At 34.0% G+C, this 15,158-nt stretch overlaps 1 protein-coding gene across 3 annotated transcripts in view; it reads right to left on the minus strand.

The window, feature by feature from the left end:
* Positions 1 to 15,158, minus strand: part of ZNF800 (zinc finger protein 800) — a 53,807-nt gene that overhangs the window by 17,733 nt on the left and 20,916 nt on the right. For 2 of the 3 annotated variants that reach the window (XM_082400048.1, XM_082400049.1), the window contains exons 4-5: positions 12,611 to 12,754; positions 8,303 to 9,995 (exon numbers count right to left, since the gene is read on the minus strand). In XM_082400048.1, the coding sequence (XP_082256174.1) occupies positions 8,303 to 9,995; positions 12,611 to 12,754 (1,837 nt within the window). Of the gene's footprint in view, positions 1 to 5,286; positions 7,064 to 8,302; positions 9,996 to 12,610; positions 12,755 to 15,158 lie in introns of those variants that run through there. The other variant, XM_082400050.1, reaches the window with a different exon arrangement.

Here is a 15,158-nt window from a genome sequence, read left to right on the forward strand (position 1 = left end):
CATTGTGTTCTTTAGCTCTAGTTAACTGTTTTAGAAAGAAATGACCTTCAAAGAAGTATCTTAAACCTTAAAAACTAACAATTCATATCATTACAATTATACATTTAGAAACTGAAAAGAGATCCAGGGCAGTTACGGGCAACAAAACCATTTCCTTGAAAAGTTTCTTCCTCTGGTGTGTGTTTGTATCCAAATTTCATGGTAACTAAGTGATTGTGTTCACTTACAATCATAAGAAACAACAGCTGGCTAGTCAAGACAGCCAGGCAAAGAAAGGGCAAATTGGAAAACCATGAAAACGTTTTGAGGAAAGTTTAACTTGAGGATATAAATATTGAAGATGACTCACAAATTTCACTAAGCGTGTTCCTCTCTATCTTTATGACAGCCCCATGAGCCTACCTTATGTCCTCAAAGCCTGCCCATTCAAAGGAAAGGAGAATAAGGCTCAGAAAGTCTCAAACATCTACAAATGTCCAGCATGCTGGATTCCAAGGAACTCAGTAAATATCTAATGAGCAAAAGGCATGAAAATGGCATGGCCACTCTCCTGCAGAAGCTTACACAGAACAACCCTAACAACTTATATGACAAAAATCCAAGAACACTACATAAAAATCTTTTCCTTAAAAGTTAATTTTTTTTTCATGTAATTCAATCACTTGTGCACACCATGTTCCTAGTACTTGGCTATTTTTTTTTCTTAGAAGAAAACTATTCCTCACTTTCTCTTCCCATCCAAAATAAAAACTACCAGACACAACCAGTACTTTGGGGTTTAGGTCTACCAAAGCATCGATTTAGCCAAGAGTCTCAACTTTTTAAAAAATATATTTTTGCACAGCCTAGAAAGAAAGCCTGACTAAAAGCCACAGTTCCATTTCTCGGAGCTAATTTATTCTCAGGATAATTCCACAGATAGAAGGAATTAAAAACTAATATTCAAAACCTGGGTTGTAAAGAGAGTTCTATGCATTTAGGGTTCATTTTGGTGTAATAATTTCTCCTCTGAACATAATAACATTATTACATGCTCTTGCATTGAAAGTGTTACCAGATTATACAGGAGCAGGACACCCAGATAGGCTGCAAGTCATTATTGCTCAAGCATTCGAAGTGGTTTTTTTTTGTTTTGGTTTGCCTATTTTTTTCAACCACCTCATTCTACTGTTTAAACATTACAATGTTTTGTGTGCCAGAAACATGCTCAGATACCTGACATAAGAATTTGAGTATCAGAATCATTAAGAAACCACACAACCCAGGTGTTGGGACCCCAGCACTTGATCTGCAGATCAAGATACGAAAGTTCATCCAAACCTAGGGACAAAGGTTCTCTGGTGTTGCAAATTAACCCTAGACACAAACATTTCTAAAACCGTCATCTTATGGTTAAAAAAAACAAGATCAAGAACAGGGAGATGTGCAGGTAAACCCTGTTGGTAGATAATTTAACAGTACTTGGGCCTCAACTGAAATGTGGAGTACTGCCACTAATGACTACCATTGGCAAGACTTTGGAAAAGTACCATTTCTTCTTACTTCTTCATGACACATTCACCAAAGAAATTCCTGACTTAGCCCAAATCATGCTCTCCTGAAGAATCCACTCTTTCCACAACCAAATGCTTGCTTTCAAATAGTAATGCATATCTACTTTAGTTTCATAGAAATATTTCAACTATGTTACTCAGTTAATATTTGCTCCATGTCAATATTTTACACATGACCAAAACCAAAATATTGTGTGATAGAACAGATACTAAGAGAATTTTAAGACAGATGGGTTGTCCTAAGGAGTAATGATAAAAACAAAGCCTAACTTACAATGAATGTGCTTAAAACTACCTAATACCTTTTCAAGATAAATGAAAAACTTGAGTAGGAATGATAAACTAGTAATAGCTGCTTAGAAGAAAATTGGTGGCAAATAATAATATAGTTGGTTGTCCTCATTTCCCAATTAAACACAAAAGCAGCAGTTAAAATCTGGTGCGTAGCAATAAACTCTCTTCTAATGCACACATTTCCATTTAAACTTAACTTTACAAGGTAATAAAAAATTGCACATTTATACTGTGAAAATTACTTATAGTAATCGTATCTAGCATTTATTGTAACATGACAAGGACCACCCTGTTTTACATGTATTTTTCATTTTCTCCTCAGAACAACCTTATCAGGTAAGAAATATTATTCTCATTTTATAAATGAGGTTAACTAGGATACAGAATGCTTAAGTAACTTAACTTGCCCAAGGTCACACAGGAAATAATTTGTGGATACAAAAATTTCACCAACGAATCTAGCTCCAGATCATTACACCAAACTGCCAACAAGTAATGTAGTGACTGTACTTTGCAAATGATAAAATCTGCAAATATAAGGTGCACTGATGAAGGGAACATGCTTTGTGGTCAGACTTAGTGTCAAGTCTCAATTCTGTAATTTACTAGCTGTGTGAACTTGAGTAAACCAGTGAACTTCCCTAAGCTTCAATTTCTCTGTTCTGTAAAGTGGGCACAATGAAGGGACAGTTCTTACTCCACAGGGTTGTTGGTGGATTAGGGGCATCATGCATATAAAGGATTAGCAGAGCGCTTGGTATATAGTAAGCACTCTATACACGTTAATTACTATCAACTAATACTAAGAATTCTCTTTATTATCATAAACTCTCATTTTAGTACTGATGGCACTTTCTAAAATAAATTAAATCTATCAATATTGAGATAATAAAAGTTTAGGAAAGTAAGACCCAAAAGCCTCAAAGTATATGACAGCACAATTCAGATGGAAAAGGCTACTACTTACTTTAACATCATTATCAAACATTTATTTAAAGTGCCTGGGTATACATGAAAACGTGCTAGGCACTAAACAAAATTATCAAGACATAGTCCCTGACTTCAAAAATACACAATCAAGCAAATTAATTCTGCTGAGTGGGCACAAACAGCAAAACCTCCAACTCCAGGCACTTTCTGAACCAGATGCACCTATGGTGCTCATTAAGTTCCCCTCTGTTTGTAGTGGTGAACATATGTAGAGAAAGAAGCTTCAAAATAAATAATAAACCTGACAAGTGTAGAATGATAAAGATTCAGGAAGAAATGAGCTGTCTTTCCACCCTCTTACCTTCTCAAAAAAATGTTTTAGCTATCTTGGTACTAATGATCTCTGTTAATTAACCAGAAGAGAAAAAAGGAAAGATAAGAGCTAGAAGCTCAGAACTGAGGTCAAAGAAAAAGAGTACAGAAACAAATTATAAGAGAGAGAAGGAATGAATTTGGAAAGTTAGAAAAGCCAAAATCATTGTAGGTGACTTTAAGTGAAACACATTTTATTCTGCAGTCTATCATGTGCTTAATGCCTTAGAAACCAAACAACTAACAGCCGTACTTAAGATTGCTGATCCTTACTCCTTTTCAATCTTGAGGTTTCCGCTAGCTCTTGAAGTCAGAGAAGAGAAAAATAGCATGGAGTACAGAAGGATTCTGTCTAACACCACAGCCAACATCATGCTGCCCATATCTTAGAGCTCGGCCACTGATCAACTACGAGACTGTGTCTGAATCATAATCCTGATAATCTAAGGATTCCATTAGAAAAGTAAATTCTAAAACTCCTAACTAGAATATTTCCAAGGGCCACTACAGGAAACCTGGAGACCTAATTTCTAAAGTTTTAGAAGCATTTCAAATCTCATTTTCAGTAGTCACGCTATTCGAAGAGATCTTCTACAACTTCACAGCAGGAAATGATATTCACTTGTGCTTCTATCTCCATACCTACTTGCCATAATACCTACTGGGAAACTCCTCTTTCTATACCTGCAGCCTCAAACCGTAGCAAAACCACAAAACTCCCCACTACTGCATCCACAGGCTCTTTAAAGCAAACTGAGGAGAACAGCCTACTGACCATAAGGCAATGTAACAAATACATATTCCTAAAAAATGTGAAGGTACTTTTCAACAATACAAGCAATCTGTGTCAACCGAAAATTTGGCTTTATATATATATATATATATATGAACATTCAAGGTTTTCTTGAAGTAGGGAGTAAAGAGGGGAAAGAGACATGAACCCCAAAAATGGTTATTGTGCATTCAAGGTATATCTGCATGTTATAATCAACACCTGCTTAGGGAATTCCCTGGCAGTCCAGTGGCTAGAACTCCGTACTCTCACTGCCAAAGGCCAGGGTTCGATCCCTGATCGGGGAACTAAAATCCCACAAGCTGGGCAGCGTGGCCAAAAGAAACAAAACAAAACCAAAAACACCTTAGTGTCAGCCATACTTCATCCAGCTTTTGCTTGCACTATACAAACTTATGAAGTTGAAGTGCAAGCCATACCTTTTACTGTTTCTCCTCTTGCACCAAATTTAGGAATAAAAGGTATCTTCAGGAAGGAAGATGATTTGAATTCTATAGAAGAACTCTCAATTGATCAAATTGCAGCAAAAGTGAATGTAATTTGTAGCCAGAAATAGGTCTTAATATAAAATAAGGAGTTTCTGATGGTTCTTTACCTGCTTCACTACTCCCCCCAACGACAACAAAAAGTACTATAAATATTTGCTTATACAGCCTGTGTGCAGAAAAGCTTCTGGCACAAATTTCTTAGGCCTCTTCTCAAGAGCCTCAAGCCTGATCCTCTGAGATGACAAACCTCAAGAGTCAAAATAAAACCAAAAAGGATGAAGACCAGAAAGGAATAGGAAGAACAAAGAATTTCTAATCACTTCTTACTTGTTCATTCTACTTAACTGGTCCTAGTTTAGTCTCTAACTCCTATGTTGCCCATGATCCATTAATTTGGCTATTATGATAAAATATTTTTAATCTCTCTAGGCCCTTCTAATTTAGACAAGTCCTGACATAATGCTATTTTTTTCTCTATGACCCAGATGAAATATTTTTATAGTCCTTGAAACCCTTGATGCCCCCTCCTAAATTCCTGCTCTGTGGCTCTAAAGTTACGACAGTGGAGACAAACTGTATGTGAAACGTCCTGTGGAAACAGGTGAGTGGAGTAAGGGTACTGCAGCAATTGGGCTCTCCTCCACCAACATCAGGATATTTCTCTTTCTTCCCTACAGTATTTAACAAGTAAAGCAGAAAGGAAAAGGCTGGCATACACACGAGAGGCTGCAGCAAAGAGCTACCCCAAGCTTTTTAGGAATCCTCATATCTTTCCACTTGTCATAGGTACCTAAGTCTGGAAAATATCTTTGGAATATGTCTTGTGTGTAGGAATGCATAAAAGATAACACCTTGCAAAAGTCAAACATACAGGTTTAATAATGTGCAACTAACGAAGATGGTTTATAAATGAAATAACACCTACACATTTAGTTCCCTAAATATATTACACTATTAATCATTAAAGTTAGACCTATAAAGTACAAGTTTTCCATATGTGGAAAAGTAAATCTGTTTTTAAATTAAAGAGAAATTATCACTCTAATTCTAAAAAATAAAACTATCAGGATAAATTTCAAGTGTAGCTGCTCATAGTCACTGAATAAATTTAAATTTGATAATAAAACATTTAAGTTTCAACCAATGCACCTTCGTTGAAGCACATTTAGCTGAAATAACTTCGAGTCTGGTTTATTTCCATCACATATAGTACATTTTTCCAACAAGAGCATGTACATTCAATATAGAACATTTCCAGCAACAGTTACAGTCTTTCTAGTTTCCTTTCACAGTATATTTTAGTGCAAAGCACTGGGAAGGGTAAATGTTTTTCTAGCTATGAAAGCATTTTATTATGACCTTGTGGATCTTCAACATTTTAAAATTTTATACAAAAAGTATATAGATGGACAGGGTCCCTCCTAAGTACAGGGATGAACCTATATAAAAACATGGTATATTCTCTGCTGTACCTTTTAAAATTATAATTTGACAAAAATTACTAAAAAATAAAATATTCCCTAAAAAGTATAAAATATTGATACACAAAAACCTGCCCAGTATTTCATTAAAGATAGATGTACTTCTGTTTTCCCTAAAATCTTGATTACAAAAATGGACAAAAATTCATTATTTTCTAAATTTTACAGTAGGGATCAAATATTATCTAAAGTGGTCATTTAAGATTTTACTTGGGAGAGAAAAAGAATCAGGGTTTACACCCCAATCTTCCTTTTTTAGTAATATTTAAAGAAATAAACTAGTATTATAAGAAGTGGTTGTGCAGGGATTGTCTGCATCCATAAAATAGCAGTAAGCTATCTTTACCTTCATATTAACATTAGTAAATGTGTGGTCTTTTAAAAAAAACTGAAAAATTAAGTTGCATCTATCATTAAAGTGCTTTGTATGAAACTTAAAGAAAAATAGGGGAATGTTTAATTTTCATAAAAACCTCAGATGTTTACAAATGAAGAATGTGATGATCCATGGATGAAAATGAACGGGAAGTTTCCTGTAGTATATATTTTAGAATGAAATTTTCAAACATTTAAGTGCTATAGAACAAGTTAGAAATAAATGGATGTAAAAATAATTACAAATATTTAGTAGGCTAAATATTTATAATGTGTTGAGATTTGTCTTTTGGTCCTAACATACGCTCACTAGGAAGTTATATATCTGTACAATCCAGATAAAAATTCTGCCAAATAAAGTGGAACAAAACTAAAATCGCTAACATATAAAGTCTTTGTTAATTAAAAATCACCAGTGGTGATATTTTCTTCAGGTTGTTGATCACTTAATCAACAAACTGCTGGAAAACAAAATTTGCAACATTTTTGTAGAAACTGTAGACCAAACGCACAGGGGTGGTTAGCTGATGGACTGGGATGACAATACAAAATGTCACAGCTACTTGAAAGTGCTGGAAGAGGCAGTGCCTTAGAAACAAGTGGTTAGATGGTTATTATTTTAGTCAGAAAACAGCAGTTACAGTCATATATTTATCAAATTTTTTTCTTTTTTTTTCCTCATAGTACCATTTGAAGATGTTTAGTGGTTCTAACACCAATTTAAAGTCTTTCCACAAAAATGAACTCCAAACCTTTTCGTACATCACTTGAAGTTATCTGAGGAGAAATGGGAATAAATGAACACTTTTGAGTTTACCAATAAAACCTTATTTTCAAAATAATACAATAGTAAGTGACTTCTAAAGGATGGTTTCATCTCAAGTTTTCCACACAAATAAAAAAATGTGTGATAATCAAACCACAACATTTAACCTACTCAGCACTCAAACTAAGTATACTGCTTTAGAACCTGAATCCAAAACTAATTTAATACTAATTAAATATATTAAATGCATTAATACAAGGGACACAGGTAATGAAGGTAAACTTCTAAAATACAGAGAGACTTGCAAAAACAAGTATAGGGAGTCTACTCCTTATTTTATATTGCTTTTTAAAAATCTACATTTGTTCCAAAACCCTCTAAAAAACTAATATTTTTTTCTTTCTTCCCAATAGGAATTTTATTTTTCTTGCAACACACAACCCCAGGAGAAAAAAAAAAAAAAAAAAAAAAAAAAACCTCCTTAATAATATTACCTATGTTGAAATGATCACCAAAACTTTATTTAAACAAAAAGGTAAAAATAAGAGGATCGGGGACCTAAACAATCACTTTTTCCAAAGATCAAAACTAAAAAACAGGAACTAACACATACTCCCAAGGAGAAGGAAAAATAAACCCAAACTTTTGTTTATCAAGTTTCCCCCTTTGCCTGGAAGCACTATGTTAAACATAAATAATAAATGCTAATTGTTCTAAATTCAATTTGGGGATTGTTTTTTCTGAGTGCAGCACTTTATTTAGCCGTCACAGATTAATTTAACAATAATTACAGTGCCTCAAAAGACTTTTTTCCTATAATTATCGCCTTCACAAATTCATTCTAATATACTTAACTTCCTACAATGTATTAATTAGTAGACTAAGTCACTGAATCAAATTAAACCTGTGCAAAGTTAGTTAAACAGAAGACTTCTATTGTAAACACAAGCCAATATAAATGTATATATTTTACAACATTGAGAGGAAATCACTGACCCTGTGCCATCTACCTATAACTATATTGCATTGTCCTGTGGAAGATAAGTTCTGAAGTTAACTTTTGTTCCCAAGCCACTGGAATAAAGGTCACTGAAGAGGTAAATGCGATATGCACATTACTCTTGCAGTTCCCACTGCCGTAAGATACATGGAAGCAAATGTGTTAAAATGGAACCAGCTATAAATTATGGTCAAATGATTTTTTTAGTTCGATGGGGGGAAAAAAGCAAAACTCTGTAACTGTTCCTCACCAGACAAGAGCCTTAGATCTTGTACTTCGGCCTTTGGTTTTGTTTCCTTCAGGTGAATTGGAAGCATTTGCCTTATGAGTTTTCTTATGATGTTCAAGATAAGTCTTTTTGGCAAATGCCTTTCCACATTTATTGCATCTGTGAAGAGAAAAGTTTTTCGTGACTTTTACTTCAATACCAACATCAGCTACTTCATACTTTTTACTAGGAGAGTTAGAAGTGCCATCATGTTTTGAATCACTATGTTTTGCTTCGTCTCTTGAAGGGCCTCTTTTTGCCACTTTATTTAGAACAAAATCAATGGGCTTTTTTATAGCTCTGATCTCTAAACTGGCTGTTATTTTCCCAAGATAACGGGATGACTTTTTATGAACCACAGTTATATGTCGTATCACATCGCGCTTCCGACGAGTTTCATAAGTGCAAAGAGGACACTTGTAGAATTTAACATAAATGTTATTCCCATCTGTGTGCAATTCAATGTGTTTAGTCAAGTTCTGTTTGGAAGTAAACTGACGTTTACAAAGTTTACAGTAAAGTTGCTTAAAGTCAAAGCCAGCTGAAAGTTTTGGTTTCCTGGTTTTTTGCTGGCCACCTGCAGCAGACGGACTAGTTGATTTAGGGCTTTCAGAGTCTTGTTTAACTTTATTTTTCTGTGCTGCCGGTGCGTTCTTTTTTTCATTTGAATGATTTGTTCCCTTTAATTCATTCTGTGGAGAATGGATAATGGAAGGGGGTGAAGATTCTACAGAATCTGCTGGTTCAACTTTAACTTTTATTTCTGAACTGTTGGCAGTATTACTGGGGCCTTTCTCTCTTTTAGAGTTTGTTCCAGAAAGAGTTATCTTGTGGACAATTTGCATATGTCTTTTAAGCATTATTTGTGAACTATATTTCCTCTTGCAAAGGAGGCATTTGCATGCAGTTAAATTGTATTCAGCCTTTGAAGACGACTTTTGTTTTCGAGCCTTAAAAGATTTTTTAGGAGAAACAGAATCCAGGAACAAAGGTTGCCCAGGCTTTGTTGCTATATCAGGAGTAATTGAATCCCTCCTTAGTCCTCTATGAACTTCATCAAAATGCCTCCTTACATTCGCTTTTGTAGCAAATGATTTACAACATACTGGACAACTCCTACTTAATGGAACTAGAACATTCTTACTGCGTCCTTTAGAGGATTGGTTTGGATTCTTTCGTGTTTCAATGTACTTTTTTAGTTCTTCCATTTTTTTCTTGTGTACTTTTCGAATGTGACGACGAACACCTCGTCTGGAATTGAATTCTTTTCTACAAAGACAACATATCAACTGGTGACCAAAATCAGAATTGTCAGAAGTTTCCAAGTCAGCCTGTGATTCCTGCAGTTGTTCATCAGATGTAGGTGCAACTTCATCTGCAACAATTTCAACAGGAGGGGGCTCTACAGTTTCCACCTCTGTGTCTGTAACTGGAACTGTTTTAGACTGTTCAGTGCTAGTTTCCTGTATTTGAACTTCAGGCTGTTCAGGAGTACTGCTTGACTCTGTGACTTCAGTAGGATTATCAGTCCTTGAAATATATTGAAACACTGCATTCTGATTAGTTTCTATGGGTTCTAGCTTAATAATGTATTCTCGCTTGTCCACACTTGGATATATGGCTTCTAGGAGATCATTTATGGCTTGGCTTTGTTTATCATTTACATCAGGAAGGTCTGTTAAGGAAAAAACAACATTTTAATCTGAAATAATTAGCCTGCTCTAGCCCTCTAATATTTTTAAATGTATTATGAACTTCTATCTTAAAATTTATTATATTACTGGTTTGCATTTATTTTTACAAGAGCATTATCTACTTTTCAGTATCTTATGAGTATAAAAACAAGTATTAATTAAATTAAAATTTGCTTTAATTTACAATCTCATCATGGTACACAAATGTTAAGGAATAGATGGAATCTGAAGAGCTACTTCTAATAAGGGCGCTTAATATAAAATATTTAAGCACATGGGTATCCTAAACAATATAAATAATATTTCATATTTTTAGGCTAGCAAAGGCAAATCAAAGTTCTCATAACCCAAGATGGATAAAACACCATGAAGAATGTTACTACATATAAAAATAATTTTTTTTTTAGAAAACATAACAGCATTCCTATTAACTTAATCCATAATAAATAATCTCGTCTAATTGTATAGGGACATTTGAACATCTTATGGAAAATGAAAAAGATTTCTAGGAAAATATATAAACACGAATGACAGGATGTATAGAAGCGTTTGCTAAATTCAGTCCTATTACATGTCTTCTTAACATGGCAACCTATTAAAACAAATGATTAAAAACTACAGATTAACTCCAAAAACAGAGCCAGTTTTATTTATCTGTGCAATAATTACACCGTCTGTAGGCAACCTAATATTCCTATTGTAACAGAATGGTCTAACACTGGTTATGTTTCTACATACAATGTTAAAATCTAGCTACAAATATAGCATCAAATCTGGTATCTAATTATAAATCAAGAAATGACGGGCTTCCCTGGCGGCGCAGTGGTTGAGAATCTGCCTGCCAATGCAGGGGACACGGGTTCGAGCCCTGGTCTGGGAAGATCCCATATGCCGCGGAGCAACTGGGCCCGTGAGCCACAACTACTGAGCCTGCGCGTCTGGAGCCTGTGCTCCACAACAAGAGAGGCCGCGACAGTGAGAGGCCCGCACACCGCGATGAAGAGTGGCCCCCACTTGCCACAACTGGAGAAAGCCCACACACAGAAACGAAGACCCAGCACAGCCAAAAATAAATAAATAAATAAATAAATAAATTAATTAAATTAAATTTAAAAAAAAAACAGAGTAACTAAAAATGCAAACATTCTAGGGGGAGACGTCACATTAAACCTTGTTGACGTCACTTATACCCCAGAGTGAATTATTTAAAAAAAAAAAAAAAAAAAGAAATGATTCATCATAGCTCTTCTAGTCTACTAATCTTTCTTTTTCAAATGGATAAAGTGGTATCTATAAGAAGAATTATACTTTCACAGAAGTATTTCTAGAATAAGTATTGCAGAAGAGTGCACAATAATACAGCAAATCCATTTATCTATTTCCCTCTAAAATTCAACTAAACTTTAGTTCACACCAAAAAATAACAAAGAATAACTACCAGAAAATTAAATTCCTACTAGTTCTTTAATTAAAAGGTTAGATTTGAAACTAATCTCTATAGCCTACCTTTTCATTTATATTTCAAGGATAAAAAGAAGTATAATAAGATCTAACAGTGGTAGGGAAAGTTTCCAGACAAATACGAAATTTTTGTTTCATCTGTGTCCTATAATATACTTTAAATCAGCTTCATGCTAGTAATTAAAGCAGTACTTTTGATATTTGGAGTTCTGCATTCCATTTCCATCCCAAAAAGGTTAAGCGGAAAAATGCACAAAATCCATAATGCAAGTGTAATATCAAACAAAATAAATTCTATATTTTGTAAGTCCACAAGAGTTAAATCCCTGAACAAGAAATAATGAAAGTAACCTATTACTTATTAAAATATTTTAAGGAATTTACATTATTCTTTAAAGCAAGAAAATAATACCATTATATATACTGCAACTTAATCATACAGAGACAATATGCTTAATTCAACAAACATTTGGTTCCACAAAGACTTTGTTAGGCTACTAACCTGCCTTTATCACATAAAGCTATTTCAGATCTCAGGTTAGCCCATAACACAGTCTAATTTCTGATAAAATGACTTATCTAATAAACTTCACTGAGAATAAAACTGATCTTCAAATCAAGACCCAGAAAACACTAGAAAGGTTAACAAATATTTTTTAATGCTCTCTACAATTACCAAAAAAATCAACTCATTTACTCATTCTTTGCTCTATTTCCAACCTTCTCATTTACTTAAGGAGAATCTAAGTAAATGATGAGTCGTATCTGGTAACAAGTTGTTAAGAAGTAAGGAGGAAAAATACCAACACCCTCATCAAGCATTAATATTTTAACTTACAAAAATCCTGGATATAAACTGTATAGCCCATATAAACATTCAAAAACAATATCCAACACTTTAATACAAATAAATATACTCAAAAATCTAACCTCATATATCTTTAGCAAAATCCAAATGAAAAACACTGATATGAAGTATCTATTTAAAGAAACTGAATGTAACATTGAGTCAAGTATTTTATCTTGTTCTCTATCACTAAATTATCTGTAACTAGATATCGATACCATTATTAACATAAATGTGTAGTTGCAGTATACGAATACATAGCAAAATGCATATATGAATAAAACTTACTGTCATCCATCTGGAGACTTGGTGGGCAGTAGAATTTTTTATGGGTAATTAAATTTGGTAATCCTCTGAAGAGACTGCGGCATAATTTACATTCAAAAATAGTGTCCACATCTTTTAATAAAATATGCTTAAGTTGTTTAGTTCCTGAGGGAAAAAAGAAAAGAAAACTTAACACAAAAGGTAACTTCAACATGCAGTTTTAAACTGGGCAACCACTGCTGACAATCCAAAGGTGCAGTTTTACTCTTTAAAAACAAAATACGGGCATTGCCGATGTCTACCACACTATACTCAGAACTAATTTATAAACTAAGTTCTAAGCAAAATTCTACTATCATTTGGATATTAGGACAGCTGAAATTGATGGTCTTTTTCTAATTCAGCAGCCAATCAATTCCTGGGCTATCTTAACAGTGGTTCCAACATCTGGTTGATCACTGTGACCTGGGAATAAAGATGTACATGACCCACTCCTGGAGATTCTGATTCAATAGACCTGGAGTTTGACAGAAGAATTAAATGCCACCCCAACCCAAGTTTTTGGCTGGTTCTTCCAGCTCTCTTTCACATTAGGAAGTAAACATGAGCAATACACTTTCCCCGATTCCTTAAAGAAGGTCAAAACTGTCACAGGGTTGTCTGTGACTTTCTTTTTAAATTCAGCTTAAATCACTTCGGGTTCTGGGGCAACGTGGGATTATGGCCATTTAGTGTGAGAGTAAAGAATCCTTGTCCATGGTTTTGAATTTTGCTTAGGTCTCTTAATACCACTAGAAATTTATTCAAAGCCTTTCTCCCTCAAAAACACACCCTAATTGCAATAAATTAAATATTGATATAATTACTACTTTAAAGCCCATCTTTTCCACTAGATTATAAATTCCAAGGCAGCCAAGACCAAGCCTGCCTTATTTACAGCTACAAAGTGCTCAGCTCTAATAATGCTCAATAAATATTCGTTGAAGAATTGCCACTGATCTACGGAATCTAAGCATTATTATGATGGAAGATCAAAAGGCAGAGAAAAAATAAACAGCAACAAGCACTCTTTAAATCTTTAAAATAAAACACAAATAGAAGCTCTTCTGTCACTACTTCCTACAGGTCTTTGACACAGGTAAATTGACAAAAGTGATCTGCAGTGTTCACTAATTAATGAGCCTTTGGTTTCCTCAAAAAAATGATAATATTGACTTAAATTAAAGAGGGGAAAGAACAGCATCCTGAAAAATACCTAAGACTACCTAGGTGCACAGTGTTCCATCATTAAACAAGCACGTGACTATTAAGCTCTGAGACTACTAGAGAATAAACACCATCTCAGTAGCGTAATTAATACTGTAGGATCCATAAAAGTTAAGCATTTCTGATTCAATCTTTTGCAATCTGTTTATATTTAATTACTGTATCAATCATCATGTTGCATTTTATCATTTTGAAGACAAGCCAGCCCTCAAATTTCTACTGCAAAAAGATTACCACATTATCAGAACTTTACTAAGTCTTTAGAGATTCCAATTTTGATTATCACCTAGTCGTGTGACCTTAAAGGGCTATATAATCTTTGCACCTTGGTTTATTCATCTTTTAAAACAAACAAACCAAACCTATCTTGGAGAATTATGAAAGAAAATATGAACCTAAATTCTACAAGAATTAAATTATAAATCCAGGTTTCTACTGCAAAAAAAAAAAAAAAATATATATATATATATATATAAAATAAAATAACCCACTATTTCCCAATCCAACTCAAGGTTTAATTTGGTCCACTAGACCATACTACTGCAAAATCAGAAAACACACATTTTAAAAGATTCAGAGGATAGCTTGGGTATTATACTTTGTATAAAAGTAAGTTCACATACACACACACACACACACACACACTTCTCTAGTTTATTTCACATTACAAAATATACTGGCAATAAAGTGCTAATATATTTAGTTCATAGTTAACCTCATAAGTCACTGACAAACTATGAGAGGTAGACTGATGATAAAAAAAACACTTTAGATAAACCTCTCTAATTGATCTACATATAGTTCTCGGTAAGTGTAGGTGGGTGTGTTACCAGATGGAAGAAAACATGGGAAAATTTTGCACTTTAATTATAAATTAAAAGACCAGCTAGACCCATACTACAAATTCAATTCTGCCTCTAAAAGTAGTTAAAGAGGATCGAAGAGGGACACAGAAATAATCTGAACTAGGATTAGCTTAAGAATTCTACTGAAGATCTAACTAGAACATACAACATGAAGTTATACATAAAAAATGTTATTTGTAAAAACTAAGACTGCATCTCTAAATGAGGTTCTCTCAATCAACCATAAAAAACTAAAACAGTATCAATTTTTTCTTCAGTCCCAGTTACACAGTTATATTCAGTAGAGAGTATATATTTATTCCCAGTAAGCATCCCCCCCCCCCCCAAAAAAAAAACACTGGGGCTAACCTTGACTCATCAATCTCTTTTTTTTTTTTAACATCTTTATTGGGGTATAACTGCTTTACAATGGTGTGTTAGTTTCTGCTGTATAACAA

The sequence above is a fragment of the Balaenoptera borealis genome, assembly GCF_965194805.1.
Source record: "Balaenoptera borealis genome assembly, chromosome: 7".
NCBI lineage: Eukaryota > Metazoa > Chordata > Mammalia > Artiodactyla > Balaenopteridae > Balaenoptera > Balaenoptera borealis.